Raw genomic sequence first — 18,960 nt, forward strand, 5'->3', positions numbered from 1 at the left:
AAATTAAAAAAAAAAAATATGAATGAGCCAAACTAAAATTCTACAGAAAATGTATTGATTAATTTTGATAAAGCTAAAATAATAAAAATAAATATATAAGTTCAAATTATTAGTAGACAACCCAAATGATAGCTCACATCGAACTTTGTCTGCATGCTTTCAATATGATATCATAGATATCAATTTAATTGATAAATGTCAGCGTTTGCTATTGCAATTAACTAAGTGTGCTTTAATGGGCTATATCTGACTGGGAGATACTCTAAAAAATATAGAGGTGCAAATATAAAACTGAACATTTTCTAGTAGAAAATTATATGACCAAAGCCACTTTCTAGGCAGGGAACTAAATATATACTTAACTGATATATACTTATGCATCGTATATAATTATGCGATATATATATTTTTCTGACCAACGTATTTTTACTTCATTTTATTCTACGAATTGATTTAACACGGGCACTGCTTTATTTTAGATATGTAGTGTACTGCTTGGTGAACTGCTTGGTGGGTGCACTGACTAAATGCAACGCATTGCCAACTACTTGGAAACAGATGATACATTGCCTATACTCTGTTTCATTGAATAAAAAAGAAATAAAGAAGTCAAATTTCTAGCGTCGACTCAATATTTCCAGATTGACAAATTTGTCATTGGCCGCAAGGAAGGCCTTGTGCACATTGGCATGTATGGCCACGTCGATGAGGTTGGTGTTGCTGAAGTAATCCATGGCAACGACATTCGCATTCAGACCCCAAGGTCCGTTGAGCCATTGATTTACCTTCGGATTGATGACAGCGGCTCGCTCCTTGGCCGTTTGCAATTTGTGGGAGTTGAGCGCCTGCTCAATGCTCATCACTGCATGGAATATCCAGCCATCGTCCTGCACAGGGGAGTCCGGCTTCCGGCTGAACAGCAGACGCATATAGTCCAGGGTTTGGGACATGTTCATGTAGCTGGTGCTGAAGCGCTGCCAGGGCGGGCAGAGCAGCACGGATTCTGTAAGCAAGACGTGCTCAGTGGCTAAAGGATGCTCTAAAGTGTATATATATATTTGGTATATACCATTCTCTGGATGTGGCAGCTCCTCTGTGGGAAACAGCAGCAACACCTGCCGGCCGAGCACACGCAGATCATTGAAGCTGCGATTCGCGCAATGTTCATTGCTGCTCACGTTCCGCTCGTAGATCACCTGGCCCAGCTCCTGCCGGATGAGATGGTAGAGGCTGCTGTAGATCTCCGGGTGCTTGTAGAAGCCAATGGGAAACGAACTGAAGTCCAGCACGACTATCTCATTCGAGAGCTCAACAAAGCGACGCACGTCGCGTAGCACATCGATCACCGGATTGATGAACATGTTCTCGTTGACTACCCAGAAGTTCTCCGATTCGCTGCCGCTGTCAGCGCTATAGCGATAGCTGCAGGAGGGGGTCATTAGACTTTGGAAAATGTTTGGAATTTCTCGAGCAGCTCACCCCACGCTCAGATCCAGATAGCGAATGCCAAAGACCAGCTGCGACCACACATCGAAGTGCTGAGCGACCAGGTAGTCCTTGATCAGCAGCGACTTGGTCTTGCTGTAGTTGGTGATGTAGGCGCCGGAGGCGTGTGTGCCTGGCAGAAAGAGCTGCTTTAGCGGCATGTTCGCCGCGTCCTTGAGGTGGGCCAGCCAATTGGGCTGGATCTTCAGGCAATCGATAGTCAGCAGCTCGTTGCCATTGTAGCTGGCCACGTAGTAGGGCAAACACTTGCCCTTCGGGTACTTGGTGGCCGTGGTTTGTCGGGCCGTGGGCCGATTCCAGCCGCCTGGAAACTGCAGCTTGCCCAGCTTAATGGGCGTCAGTCGTTTGCCCGTCCGATTTCGTATGCCGTCGATGCGCAGCTCTGGCTGAAAGTTCGACACGGACGGATCCTGACGATAGATGCCCACCCACTCGGGCGGTGCATAGCAATCGGGTCCCCAATTAATCTCCAAGCAGGCGTCGGTCAGCGATTTGCCCGACAGCGAAATAGTTAGGAAAATGGGACAACTAGCTGGAGCAGACATTAGCCATTATCCACTAGCCATTGGCCTAAATGGGCCACTCACCTGAGAGCGGTGCCACCAACAGCTGCAAATGCAGCGCAAATAACACAATTTTCCACATTTTCCACTGCAACAGAATCGACACTGAATTTTCCTTGCGTCTTGATTGCTCGAGTTCTGGCGATGAATTGAAAATGAGACGAGTCTCAAATTTGTTGCTTTTGTGGCTCAATTTGCACCACTGCCACCTCCGCACAATGCCGCAAGCCTATGAAACTGAGCGAAATCTAGAATTTTTTTTTTAGCTTTCATTCAATTAAGTCTAATGAATACTAAGCTGCGTAGGCGGCGTCTTAAAAGGCAGAGAGTGAGAAAGAGAGGGGAACTTTGAGTTGCGAAAATTCGTTCTCTTAACTGTTTGAAAATTAATTTAATATGAACTTCATTTCATAAATTTAAGAATTCGAAGATCACGAAATATAAAAAAAAAGAACAAGTAAGAACTCTCCAAGCTGATACTCGAATCATTCTGCTCTTCTTATGCACACATACATACATACATACATACACACACATGCATCCACAGGCAAGTATAAGCAGGTGCTCTGCTAACTGCGCAGTAAGCAGCGACTGCGATTGGGCGGCGCTGCAGTGTGGGCAATATAATGAGGGGGTGGTGACCTTGAAGGGACAATGACCTTGAGAGGGTGGTGACCTTGAGAAGGCAATGACCTTGGGGGGTCGTGAACTTGAGACGAAATATCAGTTGGTATAATAAATATATATACAAATATATTTTTTTAAACATTTAAGTAAAAGAAAAATGGATTTAATTTTATAAAAATTATTTTCTCATTTATTTTTGTTTTATCGATATTAATTTTTTTTGTTTTGTTTTTTTTTTTTTTTTTTTTTTTTTTTTTTTAACTGTTTTGTTTCTATGTAAATGCAAATTATAACAATGATTTTAGCTGTTTGTTCGACTCATATTTTTTTGTAGTTGCTATTTTTAAAGTTCTAACTTAGCTTAATTTAAGCACAACAATTCTTAGTCTAAACTTTAACCGTTTCTGTACAAGCTAATTAATATTGATTTCTATGACATATGGTTTAGCTATATATCTAGCTATATCTATATTTCTATATTACATTTAGTTTATAGACTATACATATAAATAATAATATTCGAGTTGTTCGGTTTGCTTCATTGTTGCCAGTTAATTATAAGATTAAGTTAAGTACAATTATTTTGAACGGAATGCGCATAACTAAACAAAAAAATATCAATAATAAAAAATAAATGTTGCTAAAGTACATAAATAAATAATGTTAATTAATTATTTGATTTAATTTGCACAGGTACAAATCGCAATGCTATTCAAGGCAGCTGGTTCTAATAATTTCTCATGGTTCTCTGTTCTCCTGAGGTAGGTAATTTGTAAGCTTGAATTTTTCATATTCATATATATTTTATGTAAACTGCTATAGTATTGGTTTTCTTTTCTTTTCTTTTCCATTTTGTTGTTGTTTATAAACTTGGCATTGAAACAGTCTTGCTGCCTTCATACATACATACATACATACAGCTGCTGTCTTCTATATTATAAATAATTATATATAAATACGATTTTAATTTTTAGTTAATTACAAAAAAAAAAAAAAAATTTATATTATGTTTATGTATAGAAAACATAAAAAACAGTCTTGTGGTTGCATTTGTGTTAGTTTCTCGAATGAATAAATATGAATTACGTATACGCACAGTATTACATCTGTATGCGTATGTGTGCGTGCGTGTGAGTGTGTGTTTGTTTATATGTATATTTATGTATATAAATAAATTCTGCTTAATAACTGGGTACTATGCGCATGTCTTTTGCTTGGTTTAGGAATTGGAATAGCTCCGATATATGCATATATACATATACAAATATATATATGTGGCTATACAGTCTATGGCTATATCTATATACAGGCCAACTATTTACAGGGTATCTATGTAGTAAAACCTAATGACGCTGCTCCTTCAGCTCACCTGCTGCGTGAGCAGATTCACCAGCTCCGTTCGTTCCATGTTGTTCAGCGTGTGCATATCGACGCCGAGTGCTGCGGCCACGGCTTCGATGTCCAGACCGAAGGAGGTGAGCAGTTCGAGGAAGCGCATCTCCTCGCCGGTCAGCGGATTCGTGAGCGTGGGGCACGAGTGGTTGCACTGCGGCCAGCTGCAACGCTCCAGCAGCCGCAGTCCACACTTCTCGGGCACGCGAGGCACACGCTGTCGCGGCTTCAGCTTGGTGGCGCTGTTGGAAGCTCGTCGCTTCTGCGGCTCGCTCGGCTGCTCCTGCTGCAGCTGCTGTTGCTGCTTGCGTCGCTGCTGGCGCTGCTGCTTGCGCTGCAGCTGCTGCTCAGCGGTCAGCTGTGGACGGCGACGCTGCTTGTTGCTGTTTTTATTGCTGCTGTTGCTGGCCGCTGCCTCGTTCTCGCGCTTGCGCTGCAGCTGCTCCTGGCGACGTCGCTGCTTACGTCGCTGTCGCTCTTGACGGCGACGCTTGCGCTCCTCGCGCTGCTCTTTGCTCAGGTGATTCCTTTTGCGCTGCGGAGCCGGCGGCACCTGTGCCACATTGTTCAGCTTCTGTGCCCGCTGGCGATGGCGTTGATGTCTTTGGTTATTCGCATTCGGATGTCGCTGCTGATGCTGCTGTTGCTGCAGCGCCGTTGTCGTAGCCTCCGTGCTGCGCTTCAGCTTGTCGTGTCGCTTGCGTCGCGGCCGCGTCGAGTGCTCCCAGCAGCGCAGCGCCGAGGGCAGCGAGATGTCGTCGATCTTGATGTTGACCCAGTCGCGCTTCAGCAGCACCGCATGGCCAATGCAGCTGGGCGCGAACACGGCGCTCACATTGTCCAGCGAGGAGCGCAGTGCGCCGCCCATCTCGTGTATATAGTTCCATTGCTGGGGCGTGACGGGCGCGCCCACATTGTCGGCGCGCATTTGCGCCTCATCGAAGAGCCACTGGAACACAAAGAGTGGAGCTGCAACGAGATGGAAAAGGTTAGGGTTCGAGTCGAAAGGGAGATTCCTTTGAGTAACTCACTTTTCAGTGTGGGATACAGGCGATAGCCGAAGTAGCAGCGCCAAGGCTCTGTGGGATGCGCCTTGGTGCAGTCCTCGGGCAACAAGCCCTGCCACAGCTTCCAGCCCAGACGCACTGCTTCGCTGGAGGCCACAGCCGATGGTGTATATGGCTCACGATCTAGAAACCAACCCGAATCGCTGACGCCTCGCACTGTCACCTGCAGCTTGCGCTCGTTGACCAGAAAGTCGCGCACGCGATCCAGGTTGAGCATGACGCCGAGTCCACCTGCAGAGGAGCCCACCAGCAGCAGCTCGCCGCCGGGCACACGGCCCAGACCCAAGGGTATCAGGTCGGCAATCACCTGGCGCAGTATCAGAGCGCCCATGAAGCGCCAGGTGTTATCGCGATCTCGTGTGTCCGGCTCGATGCGCGTGCCCGACCAGGAGTCGCTGCTGCAGTAGGGCACCAGCACATGGTTGGCATTGTGCCAGTAGGGGTTCTCCTCGGCATGCGGAGACAGAATGCCACCAGCTATAAATGAAGGGAGAGCATTAGCATGGAGCACAGTCATTGCTTGTGGTTTCACTCACCATCTCTTGTCTCTGGCCACTGGGAGGAGGTCATCAGATGGCGCAGACGCAGCCAACGCGCACGGCACGAACGATTGTCGAAGCAGTGCCAGCCGCCCTCGAGGAACACGATCCATTTCTTGGAGTTGGGCTGCTTGCGCAGATAGAAGCCCGCGTGGGTGCCATCGTTGCAGGTGATGCTCGAGTTGGTTAACGAGGCACGCTTCAGCGACCGGCTGTGATCGATGCCCGCATCGCTGTGCGCCGACGCGGCGCCCGCTGGGTGCATGATCATGTAGTTGCGCTGTATCATGTTCAGCGAATTGCCATTGGCCTCCTCCTGCTCCAGTTCCAGTTCCAATGGAGCTTTGCGCACGCCAAATGTTTCAATGTTGTCGTTGTTGTTTTTGTTTGTATTGCTGCTGCTGCTGCTGCCGCTGCTATTAATGCTGTTGCTGCTGGCGTGCGGCAATGCGCTGAGTGCAATCAGCGGCAGCAACAGCGACAGCTGACAGCACAGTTGCGTCGTCGTCGTCGTCGTCGACTGCAAGAGAAAGAATTTCTTGATTTAGAATAGCTGTAAATTACTCTCGCGAGTTAAAATTCAAATAAGTTTAGCTCGAAAAGCAGACAGTGCTAAAGCTTTCGCGCTGCAGCAGCTTTGACGCGCAAGCTTTAAAGTTGCACTCGGCACGCGTTCAGTTGCTCTCTCTTTACGCCGCTCTCGCTCTCTCTCTCTCTCTCTTCGTTTGTGCGTTTACTCAAAACTCATTCACAACTTTTTGTTGTTGTCGTCGTAATATCAGTTGTTCTGTGCCCTCGCGTATTGCTCTCTCGCTCTGCCATGCTGCGACCGCCTGTTGCTCTTGTGGTTTTCTGTTGATGTTGTTGTTGTTGCCTTTGTATTTTGGCGGAAAAACTTGCTTTGATCAAAATGCGAGCAAGAAGCTTTGCGATAAGATCAAAGAAATTTTTGCCGCGTATTTCGTTACGTTTTTGTTGTTATTGTTTTACGTTGTGCACTGTTTGTTGTTGTTTGCCGTTCGCATTAGCACATGGTGAGAGAGACAGGCAGAGAAAAAGAAAGAATGAGAGCCATTGTGAGGGCCAAGTATTTAGTTAAACATGGGCTAGAGAGCTGCTCTGTTATTACACACATCAATTGTATATTAATCATACGCCTCGTGGGTCCACGCACACACACACACACACACACACACGCACACATACAGCTGGATTTCACATTGTCATGGCCGCTGACGCGTGGTAATCAGCGTTGTCGACGTCTGTTTCTGTTTCAGTTTCAGTTTTGGTCTTGTTGTTGTTGCTGTTCTTGGCTTTGAACTTAAGGTCGGTTGTGCACATCAATCAAATGAGCAGCGGCGATTTGTGGTTTTCGTTGTTGTTGTTGTTGTTTTGATTTTACGCTATTTTCCAGCAATTTGTAAATGATACAAAAACAACTAAACAACAACAAAACGCGTGCCGCCAACAACAGAAGAACAGCACCACAGTAACCACAACAATAACAACAACAACAATAAGTCAAAGGCAACGATTTTAGTGTCTCAGTGTGTCAGTCTGTCAATTGTGTCCGCCTGTCTGCGCCGCTGTCTCTGCATAAATAACCATTCAGAAATCGTAAAGAAATCTTCAATCAATGTTTATTTTGGCTTTGAAGTTGTGCCGCTGTCTCTGCCTCTAGCGACGACAATTTGCAGACAAAATGCAAATGACACGGACAATTTGAGAGGAGGCCTACAAAAACAGCCAGAACAATTATGGATACACAAACAGACACTCACACACACACAGACACAAACACACACACACACACACACACACACACACATATACAACTTGGTCAGTTGCTCAACAAGTTTAAGTAACGGTAGCGTATTAAGCTTTAAGCCGGTGGCTAAAGCTTTAAGCTGTCAGCCATCTAGCTTTAAGCCATTGCTGCTGTTGCTACTGATGATGCTGCTGCTACTGATGCTGCTGCTGCTCTTGTTGCACACACAAATTGAGCGACTTTTCTTCAATCAGTTTTCAGTTTTGCTATCGCTGCCGTTTTGATTGCTGCCTGTCTGTTAGTGGAGGCCTTCCCCCCATAGTGCTGCCACAACACAACTCAAGTAACCAAAAAAAAAAAAAAAAAAAAAAAAAAAAATAAAATAAAACTCTCTGATGTTTGCCGCTTAACAAATTGACAAGAATTCTAACGCTACGAGAGCTGCTCAATGAGTTGTGAGATTCGGTTGAGTTAACAAATGTAAATAGAGGTAATCAAGCGGCGAATTAGACTGACTGAAGAAAGGAAACTTATATATATACATATATATATTTATCAGAAAGCCAATTTTACTAAAAATAAATATAAATATATATAAAATAAATATAAAATGTCTTCTTCTATCGAGCTATTCCTAACTGTTTGAGCAACCCTCGTCTATTGACATGCTTGACTATTTATTTTTGGGGCTGCGCCTACAATCTTCTAATGTTAACCAGGACCCACAAAAATACAAAATAATATAACAAAAATTACGTGTGTGCGCGGATTTACGCTTGAGTAAACAAAACGCGTGCCCACATTGACAAACACACACACACACGCAGACACACACACACATAGACAGCCACAAGTGAAGATAGAGATACTTAGATTCGAGCGTACGTTGCACTTGTTGTTTACCTGTTAAGAGAAAAAACGGCAGCGCCGACAGCAACAGCAACAGCAACAGCAACAACAACAGCAACAAGAGCAACAACATCGTCGTCGTCGTCGGCTCCGCCAAAGGAAAAAATGTTCACAAGCGCCGCTTAATTACCCTATATAGCGTCTTAAGTTGCGCTATTAATTGCGGGCACTGCTTATTAATATTTTGCTTTTGGCTTGTAGTAACTCCTCTCTCTCTCTCCCTCTCTCCCTCTGTCTTTCTCTGTCGTTGCTTCTCTCTCGTTCTCGCTCGCTCTTGGTCGATCTTTCTTTTCTTGCGGCCAGCAATGCCGACAAAGGCGCCCGACCCACCCCAAGCTCCGTTCGCCCCGCTGCCCGGTGCCGGGCAGAGTTTAGGCAGCTGCTCTGTCTGGGGGCTGGCTGGCAGCCAACTACTTGTCGCGACGATTAAATTGTCAGTTTTTATTAATTGCTGCAAATAGTCAAGTCGCTCTCCCTCTCTCCACTCTGCCCTCTCCCTCTCCCTCTCTTTTTTTTTTTAGTGATTGGCGCTGGCGCTAAGCGCTTAGTTGTTGCTATTTATATATGTGTTTCTTTTTTACTTTTTTAATAAATTAAGCATACGCCCTGTGGTGACTTGAATTAATTTGATACGATTGTGAATGGTGTGTGTGTGTGTGTATGCCTGTGTGTGTTAATTGTAATGCAATTAGGCTTTTACAGGTTAGACTACTATTAAATGGCTGCCTAAGTGAATTAGTCTATTAAAAAATTTGCAAATCTCTTTACAAATTGGCAACACGATTTATGGCTCATAATTATTTATAATCTTTGGACAGGCCGATTGAAGACAGTAGCAAAAATCAATATATTTTGGAAGTCACTTAAGATAAATGGAATAAAATTATATTTCATATTTAATTTAATTGCAGAAGTCCAATTTTTCGACAGAAATATTGATGATTGCAGTAAAAAGCGATACATGTAAATTTCCTTATTCAAGTGGAATTTATTTTTATGGGATTTAATGTTTGATGTATTTATCGATAGCTCTAATCGTTCTATATGTTATTGTTATTAATAGTTGAAACATCATTTACAAGTGTTTTGCATATATTTTTAACCTACGTTGACTTTTCCCGTTCGCTTGCAAGCCTCTCAACACACAAATACACACACACACACTTATATTTCTTCGCACACACACTCGTACTCAAATATGCAACATAATCAATAACGACCTTGTCAAATCAAAGGAGCCGAGCGACTGCAATGACTGCGCCTGGCCAAAGCTATGAACTGAAGGGGGCTGTGTGGGGCAAGTGGCGTCGTGTGCTGTGGCTTGTTGTGGTTTTTGCTTTATATATAAATATGTTTTGCCTGCTTTTGGTTCTGTTGGGGCCAACCCACCTTGCATCAACTTATTAGTCGCAGCACTTGCTGCTACAGCAGCAACAACTCGCGCGCTCTCTTTCGCTCTGTCTGTCTGTTTATCTTTGTCGCACGCGGCTTATCGCATACGCTTAAGCAAATAGCGGGCCAGGCATAAATAAACTTCCGTTGCCATTGTTTTTGTTGTTGTTTATTGTTAGTCCCATTGTTGTTGCCAGCTTGTTTGATTTTCGTGCGGCGGCGGTGAAGACAAAATATGAAAAAACGCGCGCAAATGCAAAAACCAAAGCGAAGCAACCGTTAAATTTAAACGGAAGCAGCGCGGGCAGAACTTTAGATCCACTTGGAGCATTGGCTAGAGGTACCAAAGGATGCCATTAATCATAGAGAATTTAATCTGTTGAGATTGAAGATGCCTAAGTTCTATATTTATTATATTTTATATTTTTATGATATGAAATCCTAGATAATTATGTCAGATTCCTTTTATACAATCGTTTTTTTAAGTCTACTTTCCATTTACCATAATTTACATTTTCTCAGGAATTGACCTTAATATTTTTGTTGCACTTAGAGCTTGCCACTTGAGTGCACGGCTAGGCAACATAATTGCAACTGCAATGGTCAACAGCCAAGAGACGGGTCCGCTAGCCTGCCTGCCCTTGCCTGCCTGGCTCTGCTCCTAAAGCAGAGCCAACAACTGCCTGATGCGAGGCATTCATAAAATACACCTGTTTGCAGCAATTTAATACTTTTTATGGCATGGAAATAACGCAACGGCTGCTGAGGCGGCGGCAACTGCAATGCCACGCAGGTAATTCGGAAGCAGCCTCAAATGAAGCCGCAAGCAGCGACAGCAGCAGCAGCAGAAGCAACAACAACAAAAGGCCGAAGCCGCGGCCTAAAACATGTAGCCAAGTGCCAGGCATCGTTATTAGACCGGCCACAGCTCTCACTGTATGTGTGTGTGTGTGTGACTGTATCTTTGTATCTGTGGGATGTGCGCACGTCTGCCGAGCGGCTACGCTGATCGCTTTTTACTCTGAGCGCGCTAAACCCGTGCCGTTTTCAGCTTTGTACTTTGCCGCCCCGATGGCCCAATGGCCAATGCCGCTTTGCGGCATGCTGCAAAGCAGATCTCGCAGCCAGGCAACCAGCCAAGTCAGCCAGCCAGCCAGCCAGCCAGCCAGCCGGCCAACCAGTTCGGCCCAAGCGCACGAACGTACGAGCGTACCCAAAGGCAGTCGTCGCACTCATTGATCTTAACTTTGAAAACAGTAGCCAACTACTCTATACGCTATATGGCATGGAGGCTATACGAACTGGGACTCTTCAAGCTGTGGAGCTCTGGAGCTATGGATGTGGATGTGGTTGTGGCTTCAAGCGAAGTGGAGCGCACGAAAGCGGCCTGCACTTTGTTGTTGTTGTTGTTGTTGTTGCTGATGAGGGTTTTTGGTTAGCTATACTTAAAGAAAAAAGTCTTTTCGCTGCGTTCTGTCGGCCTTTTAGCTTTTGTTTTGTTTGAGTTTTATTTATTTTTATATATGTATGTAGGTATGTTTTTTTTTGTTGGTAACTTTTTGTTGTTGTTGGCCCCTTTGCGCACGCAGGCAAATTTAAGCTGATTTTTATGCCCTTGCAAAGGATTTTCAAATTGATTTCGATTTCTGCGATATGCTAATGTCGTAAATAAAGCTGTAGATGTTGCTGTTGTTATTGTTGTTGCTGCTGCTGCTGCTGTAGTTTTTCGGTCAACTCGATTGGGCGGCTTAAGTCGGAAGCTATTAATTTTAATTGACGTGCTACTGTTTTTTCGTGTTGTTTTTGGCTTTTTTCTTCTTCAACTTCAGCGGCAACTTTTGATATTTGCGGCCCTCTTTAATAAGTTGCTGCTGCTGTTTTTGTTGCTGTTATTGTAGCTGCGGCTACTGTATGGCTTAGCCAATAAATTCAGTGGTTAAACTCACCTGCTTGTGTGTGTGATTGTTGTTGTATTTAATCCATTTATTTGTGGCGGCTGGCATATTTTGTATCTGAACAGCTGCCATGGCTCACATATGTATATATATATGTGTGTATATATATTGATAATGATAAATGATTATGATTATAGCCTTTATTGAATCGCAGCGAACACTGGGCTGCTCTGCTCTCTTCAGTTATCGAGTTGTTAAGCACTGTTGGCTATCAATGCACAATTTTGAAGCACTGCATGTTTATTGCTGCACATTCTGCAAATATTTAACCATGTTTTGCCATGCACACTTGGCAAACACTTTCATTCTATCGGCTTGATATATGATTTGTGATTATTTTGATTATTTCATAAATATTGATCTGCAAACACTTTGAACGCCCGTTGCACGACTGCGTGAGAGAGTTGAGACTGAGACTGAGACTGAGACTGGGAAGACACTTGCTGGTACGTCCGCACACGTCGAATGCTCGAAACGGAATGAAATTTTTACCTTGCCTTGTGTCGCTCTTTGGCAGCATTGCCGCCGACGCTGACGCTGAAGCCGACATCGACGTCGCCGTCAGCGTCACTGCTAGCTGCGGCTCACGTGCGCCGTACGTACGCCGCTCTCTTGCGCTCTATCTGTTCAGTTCGCTCGCTCGCTCTCGCACTCCAACCACTTGGCGTGCTCGGCGTGGTCTTCGTTTTTGTTTAGAATACGCAAAATAATAACAAAACTAATAATAAACTGCAAGGCAATGCAATTTGAAAGAATTATGCGCTCTCATTCTCTCTCACTCGGTGGCTCACTCTCTGACTCGCTCTCAGTCCGCGTTGCGTCGGCGTCTGCGTCGGCGTCGGTGTCGATGTTGGTTCCTTTTTTTTAAGTTTTTTAATAATCGTCTTACGCTTTTATCAGCGCCTTTGATCTGCTTAATCGAAAGCCGAAATGGCTTCTGGTTTTCGTTTCGGTTTCATTTTTTTCGGATTTCGGATTTCGGTTTTCGGTTTTCGTTTTGCGTTTGGTTTAATGTTGTTGTTTAATTTGCCATCTTTTGTGCTGGGCGAGTTCGTTGCCTAAGTCTTTTGTTTTATTGCTGCTCGTTTTTTTGTCGCACTTTTTAATGGCATATTTAATGCTAATTTAGTGTAATTGCAAATTTTGAATGCAGTTGCGTTTTATGCTGCGCTCAGAAGCACCCGCGACGACAGCTTCAATAATTCGCCCATCATCATATATATACATATATAGGCATATATGTATATATGTATTTTTATGTTTTTAATGCGGCGCATTTTTGTGTTTTATGATCGCGCGGCATTTCTTGGAAAGAGCCCAAGCCGCCGTGGCCCTGGGATATATATTTTGGAATATGTGGGACGGCGGCTTAAACACATAAAATCTCAATAAAGTAGTCAGTCGCGACTTTATCTAATTGTAAATCTACAAAAAATACGTTTAATTCCCATACGAAATTGCTGCCGAAATGCGAGAGAAATCATGTCGCATATATACATATTATGTATATATGTTTATATGTGTGTCTCTTCTCTTGGTCAACAGGGACTCCATCCATATGGCCCTTTGCCACGCATTTCCATTTCCATTTCTATACGAAATTCAATTAATGACCGATCATTAAATACAAAAATATCTTGGCTTTGATATGCCGTTGCCGAAATCGAAATATTTCAATCTTTTACGATCTTTCAACGCCGCATACTTGTTTTTAACGGCCTCCATGAGCGCATTTGGTAGCCATAAAATTGTATTTTGCAAATGTTTTTATTTCGCGTCAGCTTCTTCTTTACTATCACGGACTAAATTAATTTTATTTTCCCCCGTCGATCGTTTGTTAAATAGTGAAATTTCTAGGCCTATGGAGCAACGAAAATACAAATACATAAAACAAAAACTTGTCGGCGACTTGAAAGTGAGAATTGGAAAGGCGCTGCAATAATTTTGCATTAAGTACGAGACCGCGTAGGCAATTATTATGCGGCGACATCTCTGGAGATTATTGGATGCTCGCATTGCTCATACGCACCGTGTGGCACTTGCTGTGGCTGCTGCTGTCGCTGCTGTTGCTGCTGTTGCTGCTGCAGCATTGGGGGCAATTAAAACGCCGCCGAACAGCACGCGATGAATGCCCATAAACATTTAACGCGCAATCAGCAGGGAGCACGGCACTGGGCAGAGCAAGAGCAAGAGACGGAGATCGAGATCGAGGCTGGACGGTAGGGGCCTGACCATGGGCATGGGCTGTAACTCTTTTGCAACAATTACAAGACTCGCACACGACTTGCACACAATTTGAAAGCCGAGCATAATGATGTCTTCGGCTCGAGAGGATGATCATGATGAAGACGAGTGCTACTTTTGCCCGACGGCCGCAGCAGCAGCGGTGGCAGCAGGAGAAACAGATGATCGTTGCCGTTGCGTTGCGTTACGTTGCGTTGCGTTGGCCCCTCGCTGATGCGGGACATGGACATTCATTTCGCTTAAGCGCACTAACCGGTCGGTGTCTTTGATCCTGGCATTCTATTGTTCCGTTTCAAAGGCCACTATTATGTAAACAATCGGCAGCTTTGATCTTGGCCGCATCAAAGTGTTGCCGCCACCTTTCATCTTTTGCCGCACTGCCCAGCGACGCCAGCAGCAGCAGCCGCAGCAGCAGCAGCTGATGACGATCATGGTGATCATGCTGATGCTCATGATGTTGTTGAAGAAGCAGCCACTGCGTAGTTAAAGCTGCTGCTGCTGCCGTTGCTGCCACTGAGCCATATAATTTCGCATGCTAGGCCAGAACACCTGGAGCCGCGTAGTTGATGCCGCTGCCGCTGCCGCTGCTGCTGCTGCTGCTGCTGCTGCTGCTGCGGCTGCTACCATCATAACTTTCGGCATAATCTTTAAAGTCCCAGTTGCCGCAGTCGCAGCGCTTGACATCAATCGTGCAACACGAAGGAATCTCAGCTTCAATTTATCTCTCGCTACCTCTCTCTCTGTCTCTCTGTTTTTTCTGCCTCTCTTTCTATTTGGTCTTCTATCTCAGGCTCTAACCTTTCAACAGATGTGCCCAGGTCGCGCTCGATAAGCAATTAAAATTTCAGCCAAGACGCACAACTTTATTAACGGATCATGCAGCTCGGCCTCGACTGAGTTACGGTAACTGCCTTTGATCCTGTTGACTGTTGCAGCTGTCGATTTGCAAACTGCAACATTGTGTGGGAAAAGCAACAGGTGCTGCCAACCAGCCAGTCAGCTCTTCATCATGCGCTCTCATTTAAGCAGATTATCATCATAATTGCAACTATTTCGCATAAGTTTGAAGTTCTGTCACATGAAATTGAGCATAAACAAGTTTATTTATTTGCAGGGCAGTAGAGTAACTAGCTGAGTTAATTTTACAATAACAGTAGAAGAATTTGTTAAAAATTGAGATTTTAATTTCTTAATTGTTAATCATAGAACAGTCGAGGAAATTGAAAGGATTCAAGTAATTTGTTTGTCAATTATCAAGACAAAGAAATCAAATTTATTATGTTGCTATAATTGCAGAGCATTCGATGTCAATCGGTGATATTTGAGAGTTTATTTAAGCATCTATGCTAAATTCACATTTGCTAGAGATTCGCAAACTAATGACATTTTAATCCACGGCAAATTAACAAACTTCTCTATGAGAAATAACGGCAAACACTGCAGACTCTGAAGTGTTGGTAGGAGCTGAGCCACTCTTGGGCACTTTGGGCATCTTTGGGAGTTGAGTTTAAGTTGACTTTGCTCTCCGTCGCAGTGTCTCTTTCGCAGTCTCTGTTCGTTTGTATCTCTTGTGTATGGTCTCCACGCTCCACGCTCCACGCTTGCTGCGGCTCACTTGGCGGCAAATTGCTGTTGCATGCCCGAAGACGACGACGACTACGACGTCGACGACGACGTCGCTGGCGTCGGCAAAACAACAAAGCGGAATCTCTGCATTGGGCACACGCCATTCCCAACATCAAAGTGTGCCGACCGAGGCACAGATTTCTGAGGCTGCCGCCACCGTTGGGGCAGCAGCACTAACACTAACAACAACAACAACAACTGTTTCTGCTGCTCATTTGTGTTTTGAGGCGCATTGTGCGACGCGCGTGTTAAGTGGACTGTGAATATGAAAGGAAAGTTCGAAAAAAAAAAAACAACTTTTGCCGCCAAATAAATGCAGACGAACAGACAAGGCAGCTCCTGCAGCCTTCTACTTACTGTCCAGTCTGTCTGTGTGTGTGTGCACGTGTGTGTGTGTGTGTAGGCCTCCGCTCTCGTCGTTGCGTCTCTGGGTTCTTAATCAAGAAACGCATCGGCGGCGTATCACAGTAGCACTTTAAACGTAAATTGCTTTTAACATGGTTATTACAATCTTAACGTTTGTCTGGCCACGAAGCACTTCAGGCAGCAGCAACCTGTTGTCGATGCTTGTTATTCTTGTTGTTGTTGCCGCTGCTGTTGCTGTTGTTGTTGCTGTGTGCAGTTGCTCCGACAACAGCAATAGAAGTCAATGCTGGCCAGATCTATGGGTTTCGTTTGTGCCCGTTAGTTTGGCTGCTTGGTTGGCCACTCGCCAGCCGTTTCGATCATCATCGGTCTTTGTCTGGGGTTTGGGGTCTGGGTCTGCGTTTCATTTGGTAGATTGTTGTAATTATGATTGCGCGATTATGATTGGATTAGTTGTTGTCGGTAGCTTTTTGCTTTAAGTTCGCCTTAATCGAAATTGTTTTGTGGCGGAAATGAGGCAAATGCCAGTCCAGCTGCTAATTAGTTAACGCTCCGGCCAGTCGGCCAGTACAGCAGCAGCAGATCAAAAGGGCAGGCCGCAGGATTAAGTTAGCGAGTCTTTTGTTGGCAACAGCTGCTGCCTGTTGCCTGTTCGCTGTTGCCTGTGTGGCGATAATCTTGCATTTAAATATTTCGCAGGAAAACACGCAAATCCGCTGACTTGTCACACCTTGTGGCCAGGTAAGTTCCCACAGCAACTGCAACTGAAACTGAAACTGCGGCCTTGTCTGCACGTATATGCATCTGTGTGTGTGTGTGTGTGTGTGTGTGTCAGGTGATCAAAGTGTGTGCCGCTGATTAAAAAGGGGGAATTTGTCGCCCTTTTGTTGCCCTGTTAACATCAAATGTACAAATTGGGTATGTGCAGCTAAAAGACGGACAAAGAGAATCCTGATCTGAGATGCTGTGAGAAAAACTCATATATATACACATTATATATCTATATATATCAGAATTGTATTCAATAATTTGCCTTAATCTGTCTCTCCTCTCCTCCTTTGCTATTCCGTTTCCAGGGTATCTGCGTGTGTGGCATTGCCTGGCTGAGCACTTTAGCTTCGCAGCGTAAGTATTTAATTTCAGGTAAATTTGTAAGATAAATAATTGTCGCTTACCTGACGCGCCGTGCTTCAAAGAACTTCATTGTGTTTTGCATATGCAGCGCAGCCAGCATTGTATACATGTGTGTATGTGTGAGTGTGTGTGTGAGCTCGGGAACTTTGGCCAAAAGGACCTTCAAAAGGACCGACTTTGTCAATGTGTGCGTGCGTAGATTATGGGCAACTGCAACGGCGACAACGAGCGGCATTGTTGCCATCACTGGGCCTTTTGTAATGCCTCATGCTGGGAGCGGATCACAACAGCGGGACATGGACGATCAATAACGCTCAGCCGCACACTTTTGAAGTCGCCTGTGATCGTCGCCTGGGCTTGTGCTGCATCAAATTTAGGTGGAACTGGTAACTGTATGTGTGTGTGCGTGTGTGTGTGTGTGTGCCATGCTGTCAAAACACTCAGAATGCGCCACACACAGCGTACATCAGAGTTCTTATATATATATATTTCTTATAATATATTTCGGAGCAGATTGAAACTTCACTCGTCTCATGATGACGAATCGGAAATGGTCCCCGATGCGGCACCAGCATTGATAATCAATAAGCCGAGCCGAAGACCTCTTATACGAGCCGAAGACAGAGACGACGATGCAGACACAGACGGAGACACAGACACGGACACAGTCAAAGATGCAGACGATGCTGGAGACGGGTCTCCCACTGAGCGCTCATCAAATTGTGCCAAGATTTACGAGCCTCTTGATTGAGTTTTCTTATGCTTTGAATACGGCAAACATCAGACAGGACCACCGTACGAAACTTGGCAGCGCAGCGGGCCAGAGCTGCCAAAGATGCGACATGGTAGATGTGAGATTTCGGTTAACATTGTCTCAGCGCTGTGTAGCAGCAGCAGCAGCAGCAGTCAAAGCCATGGCCATGGCCACGTCCGCTCTTCCCTATAGAATGACAAATTGTGCTGATATCGCAACATGTTGATTGAGTGCTGCAACATTGCTGCAGCCTCTGCAGAACCGTGGCACGGCAAACTGATGAATTTGCATTCTGTGTTAACGGCGCAGCTCACAGACTTTTTGCTGCCGAAAATCTTGAAATTATTGATTATGATTTCACTATGGAAAAGGATTCGTGGCATAACAATAAACAATTATCGATATGAAACGGTAAGCCTGAGAATTATTTTTAGTATACTTATTGAGTTTCAAAATAACTTTTACATGTATATCTTTAGTATGCTAAGGGATTTAGAATGAGACAAAAGCAGCAACGCTAACGTCCGCTGCAGCAGCGAAGTAGAAGCAGAGGCTAGGACGACTCAAATGGCGCTTATGAAAAATATAATTCAAGATACCATATTCGATTGTAAGGGATTATATACAGTTAAATACATCGGAAGCAGGACTTGCAAAGAAATATGAATTTATATATCAGCTTTATTTTACTGAATCTGATACATCTTAAAAGTATAATAATCCGACCCCATATAAAACATCTTTTACAAACAATTGTTAAAGTGTTAATGAAACGAATGAGCAAATGAACAATGAAATGAAATTTGGTGTAAATTGTTTATTTAACCAATATATCGACATTGGAAATGTAAGTTCATTGTGAACTTGACAATTTGTGTTTATTTTATCGATCGGAAGTCATTTACTATATCCGCCGCACGTAAACAGAAACCAACTGCGCACACCTTAGAGAACAGCTGTTGAGTCAAGCTGCTCGGCTAACAATATAATATATAAGTTGATTGGGTTATCAAGTCATATCATTCGCTTTTGACAATGCGGTCGACTATTGTTCTACTTTTTGGATTATTCTGCTGCTGCTTGCTGGTTCAGTTGGCTAGCAGCGATTATGAATATCA

General features: G+C 44.4%; 2 protein-coding genes and 1 long non-coding RNA gene across 6 annotated transcripts; 1 reads left to right on the forward strand and 2 right to left on the reverse strand.

Moving 5' to 3' along the window:
- Positions 1-385: 385 nt before the first annotated feature.
- Positions 386-2,236, reverse strand: LOC6581831. The gene is made up of 4 exons (XM_002007517.4): positions 2,094-2,236; positions 1,480-2,038; positions 1,070-1,422; positions 386-1,003 (listed from the first exon to the last, which is right to left on the reverse strand). The coding sequence occupies exons 1-4, from the start codon at positions 2,149-2,151 to the stop codon at positions 618-620; spliced, it is 1,356 nt and encodes a 451-aa protein (XP_002007553.1). The 5' UTR covers positions 2,152-2,236; the 3' UTR covers positions 386-617.
- Positions 2,237-2,949: 713 nt separating this feature from the next.
- On the reverse strand, positions 2,950-12,224 carry LOC6581832 (palmitoleoyl-protein carboxylesterase NOTUM). Its single transcript, XM_002007518.4, has 4 exons — positions 11,710-12,224; positions 5,692-6,214; positions 5,120-5,632; positions 2,950-5,057 (listed from the first exon to the last, which is right to left on the reverse strand). The coding sequence occupies exons 1-4, from the start codon at positions 11,788-11,790 to the stop codon at positions 4,057-4,059; spliced, it is 2,118 nt and encodes a 705-aa protein (XP_002007554.2). The 5' UTR covers positions 11,791-12,224; the 3' UTR covers positions 2,950-4,056.
- On the forward strand, positions 3,393-18,513 carry LOC116804386. 4 transcript variants are annotated; one of them, XR_006357615.1, is made up of 5 exons: positions 3,400-3,457; positions 17,031-17,079; positions 17,177-17,480; positions 17,602-18,253; positions 18,322-18,513. It is a non-coding gene; the product is annotated as an uncharacterized LOC116804386 (long non-coding RNA). The 4 variants fall into 4 exon arrangements; XR_004364385.2 differs by lacking the exon at positions 3,400-3,457 and adding an exon at positions 15,283-16,695; XR_006357614.1 differs by having other exon boundaries at positions 3,393-3,457; positions 17,031-17,480.
- The last annotated feature ends 447 nt before the right edge of the window (positions 18,514-18,960 follow it).

Source organism: Drosophila mojavensis, unplaced genomic scaffold, assembly GCF_018153725.1.
Source record: "Drosophila mojavensis isolate 15081-1352.22 unplaced genomic scaffold, ASM1815372v1 contig_74, whole genome shotgun sequence".
In the NCBI taxonomy this organism is placed as follows: Eukaryota; Metazoa; Arthropoda; class Insecta; order Diptera; family Drosophilidae; genus Drosophila; species Drosophila mojavensis.

Bases quoted from the DNA above. Each gene is read 5' to 3' on its own strand.
- LOC6581831 (XM_002007517.4), bottom strand. From the start codon at position 2,151: ATGTGGAAAATTGTGTTATTTGCGCTGCATTTGCAGCTGTTGGTGGCA. The intron at 2,039-2,093 runs GTGAGTGGCCCA...TGTCTGCTCCAG, and splicing joins GTTGGTGGCACCGCTCTCAG to CTAGTTGTCCCATTTTCCTA. The intron at 1,423-1,479 runs GTGAGCTGCTCG...CCCCTCCTGCAG, and splicing joins TATCTGGATCTGAGCGTGGG to CTATCGCTATAGCGCTGACA.
- LOC6581832 (XM_002007518.4), bottom strand. From the start codon at position 11,790: ATGGCAGCTGTTCAGATACAAAATATGCCAGCCGCCACAAATAAATGG. The intron at 6,215-11,709 runs GTGAGTTTAACC...TTTCTCTTGCAG, and splicing joins ACAATCACACACACAAGCAG to TCGACGACGACGACGACGAC. The intron at 5,058-5,119 runs GTGAGTTACTCA...ATCTCGTTGCAG, and splicing joins CCTGTATCCCACACTGAAAA to CTCCACTCTTTGTGTTCCAG.